At 34.9% G+C, this 25,002-nt stretch overlaps 1 protein-coding gene across 2 annotated transcripts; it reads left to right on the top strand.

Moving 5' to 3' along the window:
- Nucleotides 1-53: 53 nt before the first annotated feature.
- Nucleotides 54-24,629, top strand: LOC125663840 (polypyrimidine tract-binding protein 2-like). 2 transcript variants are annotated; one of them, XM_048896240.2, is made up of 11 exons: nt 54-120; nt 221-353; nt 4,544-4,921; nt 5,648-5,781; nt 6,658-6,691; nt 10,623-10,715; nt 13,038-13,132; nt 14,153-14,259; nt 16,234-16,308; nt 17,148-17,214; nt 19,971-24,629. In XM_048896240.2, exons 3-11 carry the CDS (start codon nt 4,555-4,557, stop codon nt 20,094-20,096), a joined length of 1,098 nt encoding a protein of 365 aa, XP_048752197.1. In that variant the 5' UTR covers nt 54-120; nt 221-353; nt 4,544-4,554; the 3' UTR covers nt 20,097-24,629. The 2 variants fall into 2 exon arrangements, with proteins under 2 accessions (XP_048752197.1, XP_048752196.1); XM_048896239.2 differs by lacking the exon at nt 54-120 and having other exon boundaries at nt 174-353.
- Nucleotides 24,630-25,002: the final 373 nt, after the last annotated feature.

Below are 25,002 nucleotides of genomic sequence, written 5' to 3'. Positions count from 1 at the left end.
GCTTATCAGGAAAAGATAACTCTAGATAAAGTTCTTCAGTGATATTCCGTGTAAGAAAGAAAAGAAAAAAAAGACACGGGATCAAATATCATTATTTTCAAACCATTTGTGTTAAAACTTGTAGGTTTTCCTCCCTATGCTCTGTTTTGATTTTGTTTTTGTTTTTTTTATTTTAAATTTGATGTCGACCAAATATATTTATTCCGTATTTTGATTACAGGCTGAGTTTTTCATTTAGCGTCCAGTTAGCATTTCCTGCAGAAGATAAGACGCAAAGAACCTGACTGTCCCAAGAAAAACTTTTTGCACAGTTTAAATGTGAAGCTAAGAATACATATATCTTGATAATTCATGTAAGTTGATAGAAGTTTTGACATATATTATTTGCAATGATAAAAGTGAATAATCATTTTTTGGATTTCTTTAACCGAAAATTACACCTTTCTTTTTTTACTTTTTATTGTGCAATAATACTGTGCATGATATAATACAATGATCCTCAAGGTATTCCAAGCTGAAAATTTCCAGGAACCAGGAACAGCATTGCATATCATAGCTAGGCCCCTTTGAAAATCAAATATTGAAACTTTTTTCATCAAAGAGTTCGTCTCGAGTCTGCTATTCATAGTCATTTGGAGTAGAGATCATGAAAAGTGACACAATTTCTCAATTCCATTCAAATTTTGTTAAACTAATAAAGCTAAATTAAAATGTATATACGGTGTGACTGTTGGACCAAACGAAGCATGAAACGGTCATTGGCATGTCCCAAGTGATAATCATAATTCCATTATGTACGTTAAATTATAATTCATTAATTAAAAAATATATATTATTTATAAAATTCCCCTTGCACTAAATGCCCAGTAACATCTGAATATTGAAGGGGGGATATATGAGGATAACTACAGGATCCGCCTATTCATTTAACGTGTCAATGTCTATAGAATTTCTCGTAGGTCTATACCAATCAGAATGATGATGGACTGGTCGACTTGTCTATAGGAATTCTGACCAAGACATATAAAGTCTTTGTCACCTTGATTTGTTTCTGCCTACCCCATTTTAGCTCACCTGAGCCAACGGCTCAAGTGAGTTTTTCTCCTTTGAGTCCATTCATTACTTCCTAATGAAAGTAGAATACTAATAAATAACACACTGTGTGGAATTAGCAACGACACGCTGCAACTATTTAATACTGGGCATATTAAATGTACAAATACATAATTGTACATTATATATCATAAAGTTGGATTAAATAAATTTACTTAAGAATGCATTTCATAAAATTTAAACTCATGTGTTTAGCTGCCCATGTTGTCCTAAACTGGTATTTAACACCTATGCATTCCTTTATAAAGCCTTGCTATGAAACCGGTTCTAAAGAACCACGTGACAAACACATATACAAACAGGTATTCGAATGAAAACCTTGTAATTCCGAACAAGTAATTCATTATTACACCAAGTAGATATTGTTTTCTGTCTAATTCGTACCTCTAACGAAAGAAATCACATGTCTGTTGTCTGTCGGCGGTGGCGTAAACCTTTCACATTTTCATCTTCTTCTCCAGAACCAATGGGCCAATTTCAACCAAACTTGGCACAAAGCATCCTTGGGTGAAGGGCTTTCAAGTTTGTTCAAATGAGGGGCCATGCCCCTACAAAGGGGAGATAATTACAAAAATGCAGAAATAGGTTGGAGTCATTTAAAAATCTTCTCAAGAACCACTGGGCCAGAGAAGCTGAAATTTCCATGAAAGCTTCCTGACATAGTTTGTTCAAATCATGGCCCCTGGGGGTAGGTTGGGGTCACAATTGGGGATCAAAATTTTACATACTAATATATAGGATAAAAATCTTCTCAAGAACCATTGGACCAGAAAAGCTGAAATTTATATGAAAGCTTTCTGACATAGTGCAGATTCAAGTTTGTTCAAATCATGGCCCTCGGAGGTATGATGGAGCCACAATAGGGGATCAAAGTTTTGCATACTAATATATAGAAAGAAATCTTTTAAAATCTTCTCCTCCAGAACCATTGGGCCTCTTTAGTTAAATTTTTTGGAGAAAAAGTGGGACTGCTATGCCTGTAACACCCTCAGATTCTGCAGTCATTGAAAAATTAGAAAAACAATGAATGTGTTATGGACAGGCTTTTCTGAAATTATGAAATTAAAAACATTTATCTTTTGCATTATTCTTGGCTTGAGAATGAGTGTGAAGGCTTAAGATGCTCCAAAACTATATTACCACAGTGATACTCATAATAGTTAATCATCATCAATAATTGATTAGATAAGGCATAAAGGAAATTTTTATCAAGATAAAAAGGACAGGATCCAATGTTTTAAGATACAAAAGGTCTATGTATCTCAACACTGGATGAACCAGACACTACAGGAGATATCTGCATGGACTGTCTTATTTGTTGTTTATGGTAGCTCACACAGTCTATTTCCAGTCTCAGGTCAATGTAAGTTTCCCCCTGATTGATGCTTATCGTGTATTAACTCAGGTGACCTAATGCAATTTGTCTGTGTCCATTGTGGTGCATTAACAATTGAACATGTTTTACTTCTTGATAACTATCATTACAATTCTTTTCAAATTTAGTAAGAAGATCTTTAGGACAAGGGGAAGATAAATTGTAAATTTTGGGACTAATGCATCCCTGGGGCCTTAGGGGCAGAGCAAAAACTGCCAAAGAATGACCAATTTTCAAAAATCTTCTTCTCTAGCACCCCACATGTGTAAGAAAAACTAAATGCATTGTGATGTAAAACAGGAAGGCTTCTACCAAAATTGCAAATTTTATGATCACCGGGATAGAGGTTCTGACTCCAGGGTGGTGACCATACACTAAATGGCTGGGATATAGGTTCTGACTCCAGGGTGGGGCCATACACTAAATGAAATTTTATGATCCCTGGGATAGAGGTTCTGACTCCAGGGTGGTGGCCATACACTAAATGAAATTTTATGATCCCCGGGATAGAGGTTCTGACTCCAGGGTGGGGCCATACACTAAATGAAATTTTTTGATTCCCGGGATAGAGGTTCTGACTCCAGGGTGGGGCCATACACTAAATGCAATATGGGAAAAGCAGGAAAAGACATATCAATATTGTGAATTTTGCAACCCCAGGGTTTTGACTTTTAGGACTGGTCAAAAAAATCATTTCATGTTAATGTTACATATATTATATAAGCCTTTCATCAGTATAGACTCTTTTGAGGGCATTTAACTTTTAAGAACACATCTTGTTTTATATGTGTACTTTTGCTGAGTATTAGAATTTAGCTTAGATATTCAGAACAGGGAATTATTAGTAGCCCTTGGGACTAGCTATACTTTTAACTAATACTCGGGTGACCAATAAGGCCTGTGGACCTCTTGTTTTATTTGTTTGTCATGCTCTGATTGGCGTGGAACTGGTATCTGAACCCACTTGGATAAATGGGCAGGTGCCACAATTGGAGTTGGTACAAATTCAGGTTATGTAAATGTGGCTTTAGTGAGTAATTTCTTTAGATTTGGTGTTTGCATCTATACTCTTTGTTTATATGTTTTCTTTGATGGGTTTGGACATGGTGTCAGATATTAGCAACAAATATTCACTGTAATATATCAATACAGGAAATTTTATAATATTGTATGAAAGCCCTATGATGTGACAACAGGGTTCGAAATTAACTCATGTCCGTAAGTCCTAGACTAGTAAAAAACGTGTCGGACTAGTGAACTCTCTATAGCACTAGTCTGTACGGACTAGTGAAAATCCGGAAGTCAATCTTCAATGTGGTAAAGATTTTTAGGAAGATTTGTCTGAGTCTCTTAGATGTTTGAACTTATGGTTGATTACCTGCATGGTCAAGTGTTTGCATGACTATGACATCCTCATCTTCCAAACACATGGAGTGCGTTCGAGGCTGCCGTTCTTCGAACGTGCACAAATTGTCAAATTCCTGCCGATTCCGAACGCCGAGTACAGATCACGAGAACGTGTTCTAGGTGTAAGAATTGCAAGTAGTGTGGTCTGAGAACATGCACGTTTGTGCACACATGTTCTCGTCATTCGCGACTCTAACACAGTAGTTCATAACACTCTAGCTCATGACTTGGTCAATCGAGTGAATTTTATGGACTTTATTGATAAAATTTCGAACTTCTGTGACTCTAAAATCTGAGCACCAAAAGAACAGGAACATCGATCTCGAACGCACTTATGGACGTTTATAAAAGGATTAACTCGGAGGTTAATATTGTATGCTTCTGAAGATTTTGAATGCGAAATAAAATATGGTGGTCTCTTTTTCTTCTGTAGGTGTCAGAAATTGAATTGTTTGCAACTGTGATGTGTTTGGTTTGATTAAAATGAAGATCATTTTATGATATACTGGACGGACTAGTGAAATGCTTTGCGGACTAGTGAACATCAACAGTGACTAGTCCGTACGGACTAGTGCTTGAAAAAGTTAATTTCGAACCCTGGACAATATACATACATGTACATACATTTCGATGCCTATTGTCTTTTAGATTCGCACACCATGGTGCTTTGTCCTGGATTTAAAAAAAATGGCCGACCATGTACAAATATTTTGGAACAGAAAAGTAAATACTGCAAAATGTGTGGATGGAAAATAGACCCTGAAATTTTCCAAAGGGTGGCCATTTCTTGTCCAAACATTGCACTGACCTCCAAGGAGCAGTGTGGAACATGGATAGAGAAAGGTCAAATATTCTGCGACCAGTGTGGATGGGAAGTCAACCAAGACCTCTTCGGGTCCCAGAAGAGCACAGACTCTTCAAACCTGTCATGTAATGAATATGTTAATCTTCAGACTCAGATGAAGAAAATTACACTTAATAAAGAACAAACTGATCGTCCACAGGATTGTTCACTGCAATTTCAGGGTATGTGTTACAAAAATGAAGTGGCTGTTACTGATGTTATGAGATTTTAGTGTGCCTTTCCATGTAGCCATAATAGAAATTACGTTACTTTAAAATCGAGAGGAATGCACAAGTTTCGAGATAAGAGCTCTTCTGTGTAGGAGGTGCATATAGTGCTACTCTGATTGCCTAAGTGGAACAGAGTACAATTACAGTCTGTGATGATGAAAATATGAAAAGCAGCTAGCTTCTGTTTAAAATGTAAATGTAGAAAATACAAAATACTCTCGACACAAATATTTTTCTAAAAGAAAACATAAAAACAATATGTTATATTTGCAAGTAATATCCTGGATATGGTATGTACACGTGTATGAGCAATGAAATAACGTGATATAATAAGAATTTCATTTCATGTGTTTATTTGCCCCCTGAATGCTTCTCACTTACTTGGTTTGTGTATCAGTTGACTTTAAGTAATGAAATTGCATATGAGAAACTTACTGTATACATTCACTTATGCAGTGATGGACATTTGTTCCATCCCGCAAGGAAATAATTACTTATGCTGTGATGGACATTTGTTCCATCCCCGCATAGAAATAATTTGTTTTGTGCCATACTGTGTATGAGAGGTCTCTAATGGGAAGTAACTCAGACAGATCTTGAAATTTGCTTTTTGGGAATGTAGATATTTTGTAGTAGTACATGCTTGATGGCATTTTCATTGGTTTGGGGATTTTACAGATATGAACCCTTTGGAGAGTCCCAATACTGCAAGTTCTTACTGCAATAGTGAAAACTCAGCTTCTTTGTCGCCAAGGGAGGGCAGAGAGGTGACCAAGGGACGAATCCTGTTTGTTCACAACTTAAATGAAGAGGTAACAAAGTACAGGAATTTAATCTATACATGTATGCATCTGTAGTGTTCCTTTATTATGTAAAATTACCAAAGCAAAATCATTTCAATCTTAAGAAATAAATTTCATGGTTGGAAATACACGAGGGCATGAACTGCAAAACTTCATGCCAGCATACTTTATGAGGCATGTTAGCACTTCATATAAAATGTAAAGTAAATACCCTCATGTTTTTTCAAAGATGAAGTTGGGGTGTTTTTTTTGGGGGGGGGGGTTGTGTGTGTAGGTGTGTGTTTGCATTCTACTTTCATTTCTGGAAATTCCCAGCTATTGGAATAAAAACACTACATTGATCAAGATTCATACATGAATGGTTGACAACTGCAGAGTGTTCATGAGGAAATGGCTATCCTTACTCTTTGTAAAGACATCAAAGGCAAAAACATTGGAAATGGAAATATTTTTCAATGAAGTTTTTTGAGGATTAAGCTCTTTGATGATGAAAAATATACAACAAGAGTGTCACAAAGATATCAGTAGCTCAGAAGAGTGTCACCAAGATATCAATAGCTCAGAAGAAAGGACGGCTCAGTATTTTGTCAAAAACAAATTCACAGCATCATGATAATTGATTATCTAGGTTTGATTGTAATACATGAGCCTGCATATCTGCATCTCGTTAAAAATTTCTCAACCTGTTCAACTTTGATTGAGCTCCCCTTTTACTGCATTCCAGGCGGTCTAGGTACAAACACAAGCTCTCTCAGAAATGTGATAGAAATCCACAATCAGGACAAAGTAACTACGCATTTAATGATATTAATGAGATGATATTACAAAAATATCTAGTTTTAATAGAGATCGAGATGTTTTCAATGCTTTGATTTTGTTTTTCAGAAAGTAACTGTAGAGGGACTGTTCAATTTGTTTGGTAAGTTTTTGTGAATTACATGTATTTCAGAATGTTTTTTTTAGCAAGAGCTTTCAGTTTACATGCTCACAAACTTTTATTTGATTATGGAAGAATTATATCTCTGAAACTTGTATTACTGGTATTTTAAGCATTCCACCATAGAAAATTTATTGGGAGAAAGTTTTACATATTCAAATTTGGCACAAGTTGACAATCTTACTCAAATAGTTTATTCTGTGTTTCTGAGGTTCTTTAGGATATTTCCTATAAAGAAATCAAACTTCTCAGTTTTCAAATAATTCTGTACAAAATGTGGATAAATGAATATACAAAACCTGTAAAGATAGCAACATTACAAACTGAATTAAGTCAGGTTGATCAAATTATTAGTGTTTACTGGGTGTTTCTTTTCTGAGCTTTCCCTTATAGAGACACTCTGACACTTGAACTCTTTTCACACATTCTTTAAAAATTGCTCCAGGTACATTTCGTTGAATAGGTATCAATAAATTGTCTGTAGTAAGGAAACTTTCAAACATGCCTTAATTTTTTCAAAAACTGTAAAAATTGGAACTTGTTTAAGGGAGATATAAAATTTTGAAAGTAGCAAGTGCCTTTAATAAAATCAGGGTCATCAGGATTGCTCTGAACCATTAACCCACTGAAGTTTATGGCTGACATATGTCATAAATTGTCACCATAGATGCCACATCATTTTGATTCAATATTATCTACAGCAAGCAGAGCATGGAGATTAATCACTAATTTGTATGTGGGTACTTGTTTATGCACTCGTCTTAAACGGGTCATATGGCAGTACAGTAAAACACTGTTATAGTGAAGCCCCAGGGTCACAAAAAAGTTCGTTATAACCAAACTTCATTATATCCAGTACTGTTTTTGTTAATTTCCTCTCAGAGAAATGAAAATCACTTTGCAATAAGTGTGAATTTATTATAAGCATGTTCATTGCTTATAGGGAGAGGGCTGAAATAGGCTATGCCTGTTGCCCAATCCCATTCACTTATTAGTGAATGAAATATTGTTTAAATTAGATTAAGCATGTTTGTTATAAGTATGTTCTATTGGATGTATAATACATTGCACCTGTCTCTCCATCTGTCAGCATCTTGTGTGTCAGATAAAAAAAATACATGTAGTACTGAAAAGGCTAGAATCATCAAACTTAGTAAGTGTGTTTCCAATGAATAGAGGAAAAGATATGTTGTTTTTCAAGGTCAAGATCAAATTTGCATGGTTAGTTTTGTCTGTAAAAACAAAATAGAAACAGTGTAAGTAAGGCTAGGATAAGCAAACTTGATGTATACATATTCACTCATCATAGACAAGTTGTATTATGGGATGCTAATCCTTTATTTGATTATTGCTCCATAATTGAATACATTAGATAGATGGATATAGGTGTTGAACAATGAGCATTGCTCTTGTTAATTGTTAATCAAATGACGTCTTCTATTGTGGCGTACAGTATAACATGGTTATAGCAAACCTCCACAGCCAGCAAAGAGCAGTTCATTATATCCAAACTTCATTATACAGTAAAACACAGTTATAGCAAACCTCCACAGCCAGCAAAAAGCAGTTCATTTTATTCAAAACTTCATTATACAGTAAAACACAGTTATAGCAAACCTCCACCACCAGCAAAGAGCAGTTCATTATATCCAAACTTCATTATACAGTAAAACACAGTTATAGCAAACCTCCACCGCCAGCAAAGAGCAGTTCATTATATCCAAACTTCATTATACAGTAAAACAGTTATAGCAAACCTCCACCGCCAGCAAAGAGCAGTTCATTATATCCAAACTTCATTATACAGTAAAACATGGTTATAGCAAACCTCCACAGCTAGAAAAAGCAGTTCATTATAATCAAACTTCATTGTACAGTAAAACATGGTTATAGCAAACCTCCACAACCAACAAAAAGCAGTTCATTATATCAAAACTTCATTATACAGGAAAACACGGTTGTAGCAAACCTCCACAACCAACAAAAAGCAGTTCATTTTATCCAAACTTCATTATACAGGAAAACACGGTTGTAGCAAACCTCCACAACCAACAAAAAGCAGTTCATTTTATCCAAACTTCATTATACAGGAAAACATGGTTATAGCAAACCTCCACAACCAACAAAAAGCAGTTCATTATATCAAAACTTCATTATACAGTAAAACACAGTTTTAGTAACCTCCACAACAAGCAAAAAGCAGTACATTCTATCCAAACTTTGTTAAAACCAAAATTTACATTTTTTTTTCTCATGGGGGAATAGATATCAACTCTCAATAAGAGTGAATTTGTTATAAGCATGCATGTTCATTATAAACTTGTTTTACCTGTATATTGTCAGCTGTCAAATTTACTCAGATACACTTCAAAGTATCATAGTGATTTCAAGTTCAAAATCATATGCACAACTGAATATTGAAGTACAGTATATTTATCACACACACCCCCCCCCCCCCTCCTCCCCACAAACAAAGTTTAGCAAGGGGGAGGGGTTATACTGGAATCACCTTGTATGTCTGTCCATCCACCTGTAGATGTAATATCTCCAGAATGTATCTTTATCACCGATGAACGAAGTTTATTAAAGCTTTGTGTATATATCTTATAGGAATAAATAATGAAGTTGTGCATCTGTTATTTTGATTGAAATTTTTTTAACATTCAAGGAAGTTTAGGCTATTTTTTCCATTCTTATTGTCCAGATGTATATCTTAGAAACCATTTATTCTTCATTGAGCACTATTTCATTATTTCCTACCATCCAATGTCTGCGAGGTTATCATTCCTGTTAGGACAAATCTAGTTTCGTCACTCATACAGATTCTACAAATATGATGTACACTCAAAGTTTGAGGATTTGAGGCATATTGATTTTGATGTCTGTTCATCTGTCTGCAGTGTTCACCTCCATCACATGTTTAATATAAACAAGATAAGAGGTTTCACATTGTTGAACTTAAATGTCAATGTCATAGCTATATATTAGACAGAGGACAAGGTATCATGTTTTAAGGTCTAGTTTAGAATTGCCTCAACGGGCCACAGTTTTAGGTTAACCACAGTTTCAGGTTGACTACAGTTGTAACCACAGTTTCAGGTTGACCATGGTTTTAGGTTGACCATGGTTTCAGGTTGACCAGTTTCAGGTTGACCACAGTTTTAAGTTGACCATGGTTTCAGGTTGACCAGTTTCAGGTTGACCACAGTTTTAAGTTGACCATGGTTTTAGGTTGACCACAGATTCAGGTTGACCATGGTTTTAGGTTGACCATGGTTTCAGGTTGACCAGTTTCAGGTTGACCACAGTTTTAAGTTGACCATGGTTTCAGGTTGACCAGTTTCAGGTTGACCACAGTTTTAAGTTGACCATGGTTTTAGGTTGACCACAGATTCAGGTTGACCATGGTTTTAGGTTGATCACGGTTTCAGGTTGACCAGTTTCAGGTTGACCACAGTTTTAAGTTGACCATGGTTTCAGGTTGACCAGTTTCAGGTTGACCACAGTTTTAAGTTGACCATGGTTTTAGGTTGACCACAGATTCAGGTTGACCATGGTTTTAGGTTGACAATGGTTTCAGGTTGACCAGTTTCAGGTTGACCACAGTTTTAAGTTGACCATGGTTTCAGGTTGACCAGTTTCAGGTTGACCACAGTTTTAAGTTGACCATGGTTTTAGGTTGACCACAGATTCAGGTTGACCATGGTTTTAGGTTGATCACGGTTTCAGGTTGACCAGTTTCAGGTTGACCACAGTTTTAAGTTGACCATGGTTTCAGGTTGACCAGATTCAGGTTGACCACAGTTTTAAGTTGACCATGGTTTTAGGTTGACCACAGATTCAGGTGAACCACAGTTTCAGGTGGACTACAGTCTAGGGCAAATAATTTCACTTCTGGTTTATTTACTTTCAGGTATTTATGGCCGAGTAGAAATTGTGAAGTTGTTCTACAACAGGAAGAGCTCCGGACTTATACAGATGAACACAGAGGAACATGCAACACTAGGTTTGATTTTCAGCTTGTTAGTATTGAACACATCAACTTGCTATCTTAGTTTTTAACAAGTTAGTAGACACATCAACTTGCTGTTTTAGGTTTGAGTTTTAAGTGTTTGGTAGATGAAATAGCATGTAAGGTTTGATGTGGTGTATAGCCTACCTACATGTAAGTCTTAAGCTCAGGCAAACTTTTTTATCAAAATTTGTCAGTTTTGTTAGTTTAGTCGGTTGTGTTAACTTTTTACATTTTCAACTTCTCTAGAACCACTAGGTAGATTTCTGAATGATGCACTACCGTATTTACTCGCCTATAAGTCGGATTTTTGGGAGTTAAATTTTGGTCCAAAACTCTATGTCCGACTTATAGGAGTGTCCTAAGAAGATTAGTATTTTTCTGGATGACGTAATACACGTATCAACACTTTGCTGCAAGTTATGTCCCTTTGCGGGGTCAGCCAAATGTCAATCGATGAAAAACCAGGTTTTCCTTCTTTACCTTTACCAAATGTAAGCTGTTCTTTCTTTGAATTTTAGCCAATTACCAAGTTTTCATACAAGTTAATGGGTTGCCCCAATCTGGGGCATTATTGTAGTTGACTGCAATTGATGGAAAAATAACAGATGTCAAAGCTACAGATAGGAAAATTACAAAGGCCAACGTAGGGAAATATGATTTTTATCCAGGAGATGGCGGACAAGGGATGTAACTTGCGCGAAGTGTTGATACGTGTATGTATAGCCTGGTATTTTTTAAACAGCAAACACATGGAAGAAATAAACAAAATAGTAACTGTTTAATTTGTTGAGAATAAAAAGTGAAATATTGATGTCATATCCCAAAACATTATTGGAACACAGATAAATACATAAGAGTATTGATATGAAATTCATTTGTTAGGAAAAAAATATCAAATATCGGCGTATGTCTCAAAATATTATTTGAAACACAGGTAAAAACATTAGAGCATTAATTTGAAATTGTCAACCGATTCTTGAAAAAAGTTAGACCGACTTATAAATGAGTCAATGGCACTTCCCTCCAAAATAACCTATAAACTATACAACCAATTTATAGGTGAACTGACTTATAGGCAAGTATATACATGTATGGTAAGCACTAGTATTGGATCCTTGTGTGAAACAGGGCTAGAAATAATTATTTTTAGTCACTGGTCACTTGGGCTATTAACTTAAATGTTTACTGGTCAATCGAGAACTTTTACTGTTCCTTTGGACAAAAAAATATGAAAATGACTGGCCCAAATTCCATACCTAATAAAAATGAAACACTTTCATGATTAATATCTTGTTTATACAAGATATCAACAATAAAATTCCATAATTAATGAATTTTTTGTTAAATTACAGTTGAAGTATTTGTATAAAGTAAATTGCAAATCATTGTTGAGCCTTACTATTGTGCTATGCCTTGGATTCAACATTGATTTGCTTTTTTCTTGATACAATACACAAATCTCAAATACAGGTGACTCTCAATACACTGTAACTCAAAGTTCAAGGAACCTCGATTAAACTTTGAGAGATTGAAGGTCAAGTCAAATCCAAAAATTAAAGGTCCAACCAATATGGCTCAGATTTTATAGTAACCGGATCGCATATTTACAACATCCTGGAATTGTTTTGACACGCCCATTTTTCTGGGTAATTGGCTTGATTTCAACAACATGGAACATTAACTTGCATAGATTGGAAAAAAATTAAAGTTTGTGTATTTGTTTGTTCTTTTCTCGTATCAAGATAGACGTACATATACATTTACAAAACAAATTTCTCGTACAATATGAAATTTTGCAATTATTGACTACACAAAGCACAATCGTCAGAATTTTCAGTCACTTTACACAAAGCACAGATTCTACTATTATATAATAACAATATTTCCTTGACATGTCTCTGAATTCTATTCTCAAAATTACTGTCTCATTGTCAAGTCCAAATATGTTGCAAATTTGGCTATAGTCGAATTATGTAATGACATCAAAGTGTTGATAATTTAATACAGCGTATGTATGTTATATTATGTAAAGTCTATCATCGGTATGGATATACTTTCAGGGGTATCTGTGTTTTAAGAACACATCTTGTTTTATACTGCTGCTGAATATTACAATTTAGCTTAGATACTCAGAACAAGAAAATCATTATAGATTTCATAGCCCTTTGGGCTAGTGAAAGGGCTAGTGGGCTAGTGATACTTTTAACTGATAATCAGGTGGCTGACAAGGCCTAGCTGTGGTCCCTTTGTTTTCATTACAAACTTCTACATGTACTCTCTTGCTTATAAATATGAGTTTTACTTTTTTTCCAGCCTTAAATAATTTGGACAGACTGACTTTATGGAATAACACCTTGCACATTCAGTATTCTAGAGTGAAGACTATCAGTGTAGCGGACCATGCCCAGGTAAGTCAGTCTACAACAGGTTAATGCTCCAGAGGACCATGCCCAGGTAAGTCAGTCCACAATAGGTTAAATCTCCAAAGGACCATGCCCAGGTAAGTCAGTCCACAACAGGTTAAGGCTCCAAAGGACCATGCCCAGGTAAGTCAGTCCACAACAGGTTAAGGCTCCAGAAGACCATGCCCAGGTAAGTCAGTCCACAACAGGTTAAGTCTCCAGAGGACTATGTCCAGGTAAGTCAGTCCACAACAGGTTAAGGCTCCAGAGGACCATGCCCAGGTAAGTCAGTCCACAACAGGTTAAGTCTCCAGAGGACCATACCCAGGTAAGTCAGTTCACAACAGGTTAAGTCTCCAGTAGGTTTTTATAAAGTAATTAAAATCATTATTCCCCCTGCAAATGAAGTTTAGAGGGGTGTACTGGAATCTCACTTCGTCCATCTGTCCATCCGTAGACATCATTTGATACAGAGGATATCTTTAACACAGATGAACGAATCTGATTAAAACTTTGTGTATATCTTATATGATTAATGAAGTTGTGTTCCTGCTATTTTGATTGAGATTTGTTAACATTCAAGGAAGTTATGGATATTTTTTTCCACTTTGAGGGGTGTTGTCGTTGTCCAGATTATATCTTGAAAAGCAATTAACAGATTTTATTCAAACTCTGTGTATATATTATGTATATAATGAAGTTGTGCACGTGTCATTTTTATAGAAATTTGTTTACATTCAAGGATCATAAACTTACTATTCCTCACCATCCAATTTGCTCTGTAGGGAATATTAGTCCCATTAGTATTTAGAAAACACAGCTGCAGTGTTAGAAAATATATGGAAAAAGTCTGGTTTCATTTCTAAACTATGGAAGCAATTTGTATCAGATTTAAGCTATAAAATGTATCAACTTTTTGTTGTAGAATGGATAGGTTTTCAGTTCCCAATGTGATTCTCAGTCAGTTCATTATAGACTAATCTTCCATAGAGACATTATTTACTTGCTAGGATCTTTTGATTTTAGTTCACAAAAGATTACAGAAACTGTAGAATCCATCGGGGAGGTGAAACATTTAAGTATGTGAAGATAGCCTGTGCACCATCTCCTATAATCCATCTGGCCAATTTATTGTAAGTTGTGAATGACAATTACATTGAAAAGTATTACATAGAATACTTGTTTGGTCATAAATCAGCAGAAGTATTTCATTTTTTTTTGGCATGTTTTGAGCCTAAAGTTTTTATCTCACCTGAGCTGAAAGCTCAAGTGAGATTTTCTGATCACCTGTTATCCGTCGTCTGTCCATCTACCTGTAAACTTTTCACATCTTTTAGATTTTCATTTTTTCTTCATCTCGGGTGAACGATGTATGAACAAGATGACACAGGTGAACAATGTGGTCCCAAACTTCTGCCAGAGTTCGTTTGCTCACAAACCAAACTCTTCCAGTTATGCATTATGGGATAGCGATTTCTTAGGCCGCGTATACTGTGTGACGTCGCTGTAGAATGACGAAAAAACATAACGTCAAACGTAAACAACTTTCAAATCAAGAATGTAAACATCAATTTCATTACTTTACACAATAATTTAAACAGAGTCTCCCTACTTTTTAATGATCTTTTGATCATTTTATGTCTAAAATAAAATCCATACTTTTATCTTAATGCTCTTAATGTCAATATCTTTAAACTTTTAACTACAAACTACTTCTTCTAGTGTTATTTGCCCGCGTGATAATCACGGATTCATAATATACAAATCCGTATATTGTACTGCATCACATAGGAGAGGTCTATACATAGGTGACATAATGAGGCCTCGACGGGGAGTTTGGATGTGGTCCATATGGACCATTCTTCATTTTATCTATATCTTTGTAAATTTGCTATAAAAAATTTTCAATGTGTAATACACACATTGTTGATTTATGAACGTACTAGATATTGATATTCTAATGCATTGTTGTTTGGTTTTTAGCTCACCTGAACCGAAGGTTCAAGTGAGCTTTTCTGATCACATTTTGTCCGTCGTCCGTCTGTCTGTCTGTCCGTCTGTAAACTTTTCACATTTTCAACTTCTTCTCCAGAACCACTGGGCCAATTTAAACAAAACTTGGCGAAAAGCATCCTTGGGTGAAGGGCTTTCATGTTTATTCAAATGAAGGGCCATGTCCCTTTCAAAGGGGAGATAATCACAAAAATGCAAAAATAGGTTGGGGTCATTTAAAAATCTTATTCTCAAGAACCACTGGGCCAGAAAAGCTGAAATTTACCTGAAAGCTTCCTGACATAGTACAGATTCAAGTTTGTTCAAATCATGGCCCCCGGGGGTAGGATGGGGCCACAAAGGGGGATCAAAGTTTTACATACAAATATATAGGAAAAATCTTTTAAAATCTTCTTCTCAAGAACCACTGAGCCAGAAAAGCTGATTTTTACATGAAAACTTCCTGACATAGTGCAGATTCAAGTTTGTTCAAATCATGGCCCCCGGGGGTAGGATGGGGCCACAAGGGGGGATCAAAGTTTTACATACAAATATATAGGGGAAAACTTTAAAAATCTTCTCAAGTACCACTGAGCCAGAAAAGCTGATTTTTACATGAAAACTTTCTGACATAGTACAGATTCAAGTTTGTTCAAATCATGACCCCCTGGGGTAGGATGGGGCCATAAGGGGGATCAAAGTTTTACATACAAATATATAGTTAAAATCTTCTTCTCAATAACCACTGAGTCAGAAAAGCTGATATTTACAAGAAAACTTTCTGACATAGTGCAGATTCAAGTTTGTTCAAATCATGGCCCCCTAGGGGTAGGATGGGGCCACAAGGGGGGGGGGGTCAGTTTTACATACAAATATGGGGAAAATCTTTAAAAATCTTCTCAAGAACCATTGGGCCAAAGAAGTTGACATTTACATGAAAGCTTTCTGACGTAGTGTAGATTCAAGTTGCAAAAATTGTGTCCTCCAGGGGAAGTTGGGGCCATAATAGGGACTAAGGTTTTACATGCAAATATATATAGAAAGTCTTCAGATATGGGCCAAGGTGACTCAGGTGAGCGATGTGGCCCATGGGCCTCTTGTTTTATTTGCAATAGGAACACCATCACGAAAGAAGATATCATGGATGTATTTTTGGAATATGGAAATGTGTTGGAGGTACTGGTATTTAGGTAATTTGTTTTTGTTTTTTTTATTTTATTCAACATTGAATTTCAGGCTTAACATTTATTTAAAATTAGATTTAAACAGGAGAATTCTGGTTTCCTATCCACTAATGACAGCCCCCCCCCCCCCCCTCCCTCCAAGCAAACAACAACAAAAACCCTATTTGAAATGAGCTCTGGAGTTTTCATGGGTTATCCTGGCTTCAAGACCATACACTGAGAATAGACTTGAGTCTAAATTTCAAATCCAGTTATTTTTTGTAATAATTTTCATAAACAAATAAGATTTTCAGTATATATTCGCATTGATGTTCTTATAAACCTGCAGGTTTTTTCTAAACATATGCTAGATAAATCTTAAGATATAAGTAATCAAAATTTTAACTTTTTAAGGATTTATAGGAAAAAAAATTGTATAGATAAGAAACAATGCAAAGTTTCCTTGTAAGAATCTTATAAAATTTATTTTCCAAAGGCAATAGAGCTGCAACATCTGTACTGTATGTTAACATACTTATACAGTAATACACACTTTATAGTGAACATGCTTATAACGAATTCACGCTTGTTGCAAAATTATATTTATTTCCCCATGAGAGGAAAATAATGAAAATTGTATTTAATATAACAAACTGTTGTTTGCTGGCACTGAAGGTTCGCTTAGCTGTGTTTTACTGTGGTATGCATTGTTTATGGCACGGGTTCATTAGTTTTGGACTACTGTAAAGACCTGAAGGTTTTTTTAGATTCATAACTCTGAAAATTAAGATGACTCAGGAAAATGTTGTGGCTTATGCGACACATGTCATTTCTGAGAGTTTTAGCTGATATCTTTTTAATTTCAGATCGCATGGAAAGCAGTCAGCCCTGGTGAGGTATTCCTCTGTAGAACAGTCTGCCTTGGCCGTTATGGTAAAAAATTTCTCGTTTTCAGTGTTGTGGTAGATATTTGTGACATTTCTCATTATGGTGGTGAATACCATTTTCTGGCAATATTTATGCCCCCCTTCAAAGAAGAGGGGCATATTGGTTTGCACCTGTTTAAAAATCTTCTCTAGAACCGTGAGGCAAATTTGAAACAAACTTGGCAAAAGTTATTCTTGGGTAAAGGGGATTGAAATTAATTCAAATGCAGGGCCATGCTCTCTCTAGAGGGGAGATAATCAAGAAAATTCAAAAATAGGGTGGGTTCATTTAAAAGTTTTCTTCTCAAGAACCACTGGGCCAGAAGAGCTGAAACTTGCTTGAAAACTTCCTGACATAGTGTTGATTCAAGTTTCTGCTAATCAATGCCCCCAGGGGTAGAGTGGGGCCATAATAAGGGATCAGTTTTTCATGGGAACATATACGATAAATCTTCTAAAATCTCCTTCTCAAGAACAACAAGGCCATGATTACTCATATTAATATACAGGCATTTCCAAGTAGTGCAGATTTAAGTTTGTTCAAATCATGATCCCCAGGGGTAGGATGTATTCACAATAGGGGATCAATGTGGTTGATTTAAGAAATTAAACTTATGATTCTTTTTTAGGTCACCTGAGTAAACTCAGGTGACCTATTGCAATTGGTTGTCGTCCATCGTTCGTTAACAATTGAACATTTTTAACTTCTTCTTAATAACTGCCAGGCCAGTTCTTTTCAAATTTGGTATAAAGCATCATTTGGACAAGGGGGACATAAATTATAAATTTAAGGACTCCAACATCCCTAGGGGTGGGGCAAAAACTGCCCAAAATTGACCAATTTTTAAAAAAATTCTTCTCAAGAACCGCACATGTGTAAGAAAAACTAAATGCATGGTGATGGAGAGCAGGAAGGCCTCTACCAAAATTGTAAATTTCATGATCCCCGGGGTAGGGGTTCTGACTCCAGTGTGGGGCTAAACTTGTTATATTATGTTTATGTGTAAAACACTTAAATAACATCTTCTTTAGTGCTGTTGATACTATATTGACACTAAATAGATATTTAGAAAGAACAGGTAGTTCTTTACCAAAATTATAAATTTGATGACCCCAGGGGTAGGGGTTTTGGTATCAGGGTGGGGCCAAAATGGTCAGTTATTAAATGTGTGAACAATAGACATTTTTAACTTCTTCTTGATCATAAAAAACATTCAAATTCTTTTCAAATTTAGCATAAAACATATTTGGAACAAGGGGAACATAAATTGTAAATTTCAGGATTCCTGCACCCCTAGGGCCTTTGGGGCGGGGCAAAAAGTGTCCAAAATTGACAAATTTTCAAAAATCTTCTTCTCAAGAACCGCACTTGCGTAAGAAAAACTAAATGCATGGTGATGGAGAGCAGGAAGGCCTCTACCAAAATTGTAAATTTCATGATCCCCGGGGGTAGGGGTTCTGACCCCAAGGCGGGGCCAAACTTGGTATATAGTGTTTATGTGTAAAACAAATAACATCTTCTTTAGTGTGGTTGATAATATATTGATACTAAATAGATATTTTAAAAGAGCAGGTAGTCCTTTACCAAAATTATAAATTTGATGATCCCAGGAGTAGGGGTTTTGGTATCAGGGTGGGACCAAATGGTCAGTTATTAAATGTGTGAACAATAGACATTTTTAACTTCTTCTTGATAATTCTTTCCAATTCTTTTCATATTTGGTATGAAGCATGTATGGAACAAGGGGAACATAGATTGTAAATTTCATGATTCTGGTGTAAGGGTTCTTATCCCAGAGTGGGGCCAAACTTGGTATATAGTGCTAAATGGATAGAGCAGGTAGTCTTGTACCAAAATTGTAAATTTTATTTTCTCCAGAGTAAGGGTTCTGACCCCAAGGTGGGGCCAAACTTAGTATATAGTATGTATGTGTAAGTCTGCTGATACTGTATAAAATCTAAATGCATACTTAGAGATAGCAGAAAAGGATGTACAAAAAATGGTGAATTTCATAACCTAGGGTTATGACTTTAGGATGAGTCCAAATTAGTCATATCTTTGATATTTTAATGTCAATACACCTATTATTTAAAACCTTTCATCAGTGTATGCACTTTTGAGGGCAGCGAAGTTTTAAGAACACATCTTGTTTATACTGTTGCTGAATATTAGAATTTAGCTTAGATATTCAGAACAGGAATTTTTTCTAGATTTCATTGCCCATGGAAGTAGTGATACTTTTTCACTAGTATTCAGGTGACCAATAAGGTCTGTGGGCCTCTTGTTTATGCATGTTTCAAACAAAAAATTGGATGGAAAACTTCATCAATGTTCGTATATGAAAAATTGGCCTTTGCTTTTTTAAATTGCTAACAATATTAAAGAAAAAACAGAGTGAATGTAAATGTTCTGACATATAACAATCTAAGTATTATATGATTTAAAACAAGGCTAGTGTAGGGAAATATGTACAAAAGACTGATCAACATTACTGTCTACTGGGAAACATTGCCACATTTTATTTTTGCCCTTGTCAGTGGGCGAATTTAAGACTAGGCAAAACTGGGGTTTTTTCTCTTATCTCTCTTAACACAACTGTGTTTTAGCAAATTTAACACAGGTCAAAACCTTCTGCAAGTACAAAAGGTAAAAAAAAAAATATACAGGGCAAAAATAATTCTGTATGTAGTAAATAGAGGTTCATGTACATTTATAGTTTATGAATTTGTTGCCAGGAATAATTTTCATTTGATTTCACACAGGCCATGCACAACTTCCCTTTGCCAGACAAGAGCCATTTGATTGTTTCATTTTCCCACCATAAGTCCTTGAACATGCATGGTAACCATCGAGGAAGTGACACAGAACGCAATCCACTGCAGGCTTAAAAGTTTTGTTACTGGGGCGTAAAATGACGAATGGTTCCATGTTTCCAAATAATGTTGAAATTGATATAGATTCTTTACTGAACAGTAGGCACAAAATATGTGCACTTATTTGTTGTGTTTTGGAAGCAGTAGTAGGTGATTATGTTAACATAACTGTGGGTTATGTTTTTGTTCATTACACGAGTATATATAATCAAGTTGTTTTGACATACCTACAATGTGTTCATTTTTGATAGAAAAGTGTTTTTTTTAATTCATCATACAGTGATCAGTTTTCAGGATTTCTAATTATATAAAAAAGCATATGAAAAATTGGGGATTTAATCAATATGAAGTGATGCTGGTCGACAGCTAGCAGAATATATGCTTCCCCAAACAAAGTAAACACCACATTGTGTTCATATCAGTTCTTGTGTAAAATTGGTGCAAGTATATTTTTTCTACATCATCGTTCAGAAATATTGTATTCATGTGGTTGTGCTTTATTTCACATATTTCAGTGTGTATTTCATGTTATTATATATACGACATACATTATATTTTCATGTAGTGTGGTAACTGTGTATCGTAATACTTTGTCATTACTGAACATAAAGATGTAGTACACAAAGGCACTGCCATTATAATTTTTTTTTATGTTTTTGTTCGTTAATTTGTATGTATGTAGAATATACAACGATGTGTTCAATATACCTTATTTAACATTGTTATTCAGATATCTTCCTTTCATTTTGATATTGGCTAGAAATTCACCATGTTTTGAATATGTAGATTGTTTGTAGGGGGGGGGGTGTTATAGTAAAAACTGTCCTATCCATCACCTGTGTAATCCAGCATTTCTTCTTGTGGTCTTTATATACTGTGCAATCTGACATCCTATCTAATCCAACACATAAACTGTAAACTGTCACAGCTTGATGATGACTGATACTACCATAAGGAAGTTCATAAACTGTAAACTGTCACAGCTTGATGATGACTGATACTACCATAAGGAAGTTCATAAACTGTAAACTGTCACAGCTTGATGATGACTGATACTACCATAAGGAAGTTCATAAACTGTAAACTGTCACAGCTTGATGATGACTGATACTACCATAAGGAAGTTCATAAACTGTAAACTGTCACAGCTTGATGATGACTGATACTACCATAAGGAAGTTCCACTTTCATGTGATTTATCAATAATGATGGTTGAAAGTGGAAAAACTGTATTAATTTCCACTCAATATAGTTTAATTTAATTAATAACTAAAGACAATGTGCATGTTGCCACCTTTTTTAAGATGTCAGACATACAAAAACAGAAGTATTGGTCAACATCAGAAAATCACACATTTTAATAAAACAGAATAAAACGAGATAAAAATTTATTAGAATGACAAATTTTAAATTTCAACAGTTTAGAAAAACTGCATATTTAAAAAATATGTATAAAGTAATTGTGGATATTAGGGAAAACATTGTATAATATAGACATACAGTAAACGAAATACCAGCATAGGAGTTATTGTCCTTAGCAACATTTTCTAAATATATTGTAAATTATTGATAATCTATGGAAAATATTTCACTATCAATAGTTTAACGGATTTTTTATTTTATCCAATGAAAAAATTCCTGTGAAAGATGTATTTCTCCTTTATAAAAAAAGGTGTATAGTACAATATGTACGTACATGCAGTTTCCAGTACTGTTGTTTCATATTCTTGATTGAAATGATTGTGCTCACCATTAGGTAAATGACAGATTCTGTTAGTTTCATCTGTTTATGAATCTAAGTTACATTTGTTCAAATATCTAAGTCATATTGGTTCTCAAGTCAAAGTTACGTCTGTTCATGTGTGGAAGTTATGTTTGTTCCCGAGTCTATTAAGTTACATCTGTTCACGAGTTGAAGTGAAACAATTTGGAAGTCCTTCTCATCTCTAGCTCTATAACATTAAACTGGTACTCTCTGTCACTATACTGGTACTCTCTATCACTATACTGGTACTCTCTATCACTATACTGGTACTCTTTAACATTATACTGGTACTCTTTAACATTATACTGGTACTCTCTAACATTATGCTGGTACTCTTTAACATTATACTGGTACTCTCTAACATTATACTGGTACTCTTTAACATTATACTGGTACTCTCTAACATTATACTGGTACTCATCATTATACTGGTACTCTCTTACATTATACTGTTACTTTCTGTCATTATACTGTTACTCTCCATCATTATACTGGTACTCTCTATCACTATACTGGTACTCTCTATCATTGTACTGATACTCTCTAACATTATACTGGTACTCTCTAACATTAAACTGATACTCTGTAACATTAAACTGATACTCTCTAACATTATACTGGCACTCTCTATCACTATACTGGTACTCTGTAACATTAAACTGGTATTCTGTAACATTAAACTGATACTCTCTAACATTATACTGGCACTCTCTATCACTATACTGGTACTCTCTATCATTAAACTGATACTCTCTAACATTATACTGATACTCTCTAACATTATACTGGTACTCTCTAACATTGAACTGATACCCTCTTAACATTAAACTGGTACTCTGTAACATTAAATTGGTACTCTCTAACATTATACTGGTACTCTGTGTCTCTAACATTCTACTGATACTCTATAACATTAAACTGGTACTCTGTAACATTATACTGGTACTCTCTAACATAAAACTGATACTCTCTAACATTAAACTGGTATTCTGTAACATTAAACTGATACTCTCTAACATTAAACTGGTATTCTGTAACATTAAACTGATACTCTCTAAAATTATACTGGTACTCTCTAAAATTATACTGTTACTTTGTAATACCATACTGATACTTTCTAACATTATACTGGTAGTCTCTATTGTTATATTGGTACTCTCTGACATTAAACTGGTACTCTCTAACATTAAACTGGTACTATCTAACATTATATTAGTAGTTTCTAAAATTACACTAGTTCTTGTGTCTATATCCAGAGTTGTTGAATTTCTGAATGCCCTGGTCCTTTCCTGTTCTGGTTGAGACAAGTGTTATCTTTAACTTGTGCCAAGTTAGTTCACCTTGAAACCCTCTGTCTTGCTATAGATTTTGTTAACCTGACTCTGTTTTTGGAAATAGTTGTCTTTTGTAGTCAGTCTCTGTACTTCATACCTTGAACCTGTGACATTGACCTAGCATTTAGATCATTTACGTCACATTTTAGAGAATTCCAGTCTCCTATGTAAGAATCTGACTCTTTTCTGTGTTTGCACCACTCAAAATCTCTGAACTTTTTACACTCTCTGATGCCCTCTTTCCCTGTTATTCATACCTATTGTTTTGCTATACATGTATAGTATACATGTATATACATCCTCAGTGGCTAAGATGATTTAATATGGTGTTTCTTAAATCAACTTTGTGCAACTTGACTGACACCACAGTAATGTGTTAGATTAACCCCTTGAATATACCTCCGGTCTTGTCTTTTTCAGTGATTGTTCATTATTAGCAAGATGGAAGAAATGGAATTTGTGCATGTTCACTCTTTAAACATCATGAGGGATTAGGAAGGAGTCCATTAGCATGAAATAACACAAAAACTGCTTTTTTATCTCATTGGGACGAATGTCCACAAAGTAATTGTCATGACCCCAGTGTCGGCATCACACTTTAAGGAAAAACCTTTAACCTGAGCTCCACCTTTTCTACCAAAGGATGTAGGGCTTTAATACTCCACATATAGATGCCTCATGACCGGGCCTTTTATTGGTGTTTGTTTACATTTTAGTCAAAATGTAAAACATTGAAGCTTCAATGGGAGAAAAGGATATACCATTAGATAGGCAAAGTCATTCATAAAACATATATATTGGTAGACTCCATAGTTTGTGACTGTAGGGGAAACTATTATGGAAAATGTACTTTGCAGAAAGTTTAAATTTTCACTTTTATTAAACTTTTTTTATTTCAAAATCTTAAATCTGTTTCGTGAAACCAGATCCAACTACAGAATAATGTATATTCTCTTCATTTTACATAACAGTTCAGCAATGTTGAAAGCAGTACTTCAGAAGGACATTATGGTCAAACTAACCACAGCAGAAACTTTTAATTCAATCACAATCATGACATTGTTTCAAAATCAATCAAGACAGAATTCTCTTTTATATTGTTTGTGTGTTGAACTCATGAAAATAATCAAAATATCCTGATTTGTTATTGAAATAAATTCCATATCCAACCCTCAGAACATTGAATATATCCTCTGTGTACAACATGTTTCACAAAATCTGGAGGCTGTTTTTGCTATTGTTTTTTGTTTATATTTTGTATTAGCTTTATGTTGAATGTTTTCATAAAGATTTCTTCGCAGTTGATTTTATTGTTTAAGGTTGTGTTTAAGTGTTTTGTATATATACAACAATCTTGCCATAGGTACTGGCCTCGGGTTAAACAGTTTCATTTATACTCTGTATAAAGATATTATGATATATTCACCAATAAATCTAAGTCATAAAATATCTTGTCTCATTTATGTAGCTGAAAGATTACTGATATGTCCTACATGAACCTATTTCTTCAGACATGGGTAGAAAATATACCATATACAAATATTACTCTCCCGCATAATTTTTTTATTTTCAAAAATCAATAAGCTTCATCAGTTTGATTAGTAATTGTATTTAAACTGTTCGCCTTTGTGTAATTTGGACACTGTATGCCGTAACCTGGATAAACATTACAGTTACTTGGAATTATTGCAAATTAATTAGAGATGTGCTGTTAACTCCATGATTATCAAGAACTCTAGATGGGCAGTGTAAACCTAACACAAGATATGTGACAATTAGAAGATTGATTAAATATTGTTTAACGTCCCTCTCGAGAATTCAT

The sequence above is a fragment of the Ostrea edulis genome, chromosome 1, assembly GCF_947568905.1.
Source record: "Ostrea edulis chromosome 1, xbOstEdul1.1, whole genome shotgun sequence".
Lineage (NCBI taxonomy): Eukaryota > Metazoa > Mollusca > Bivalvia > Ostreida > Ostreidae > Ostrea > Ostrea edulis.
The sequence above is the reverse complement of the archived record's forward strand: the minus strand, read 5'-3'. Positions and strand labels throughout refer to the sequence as shown.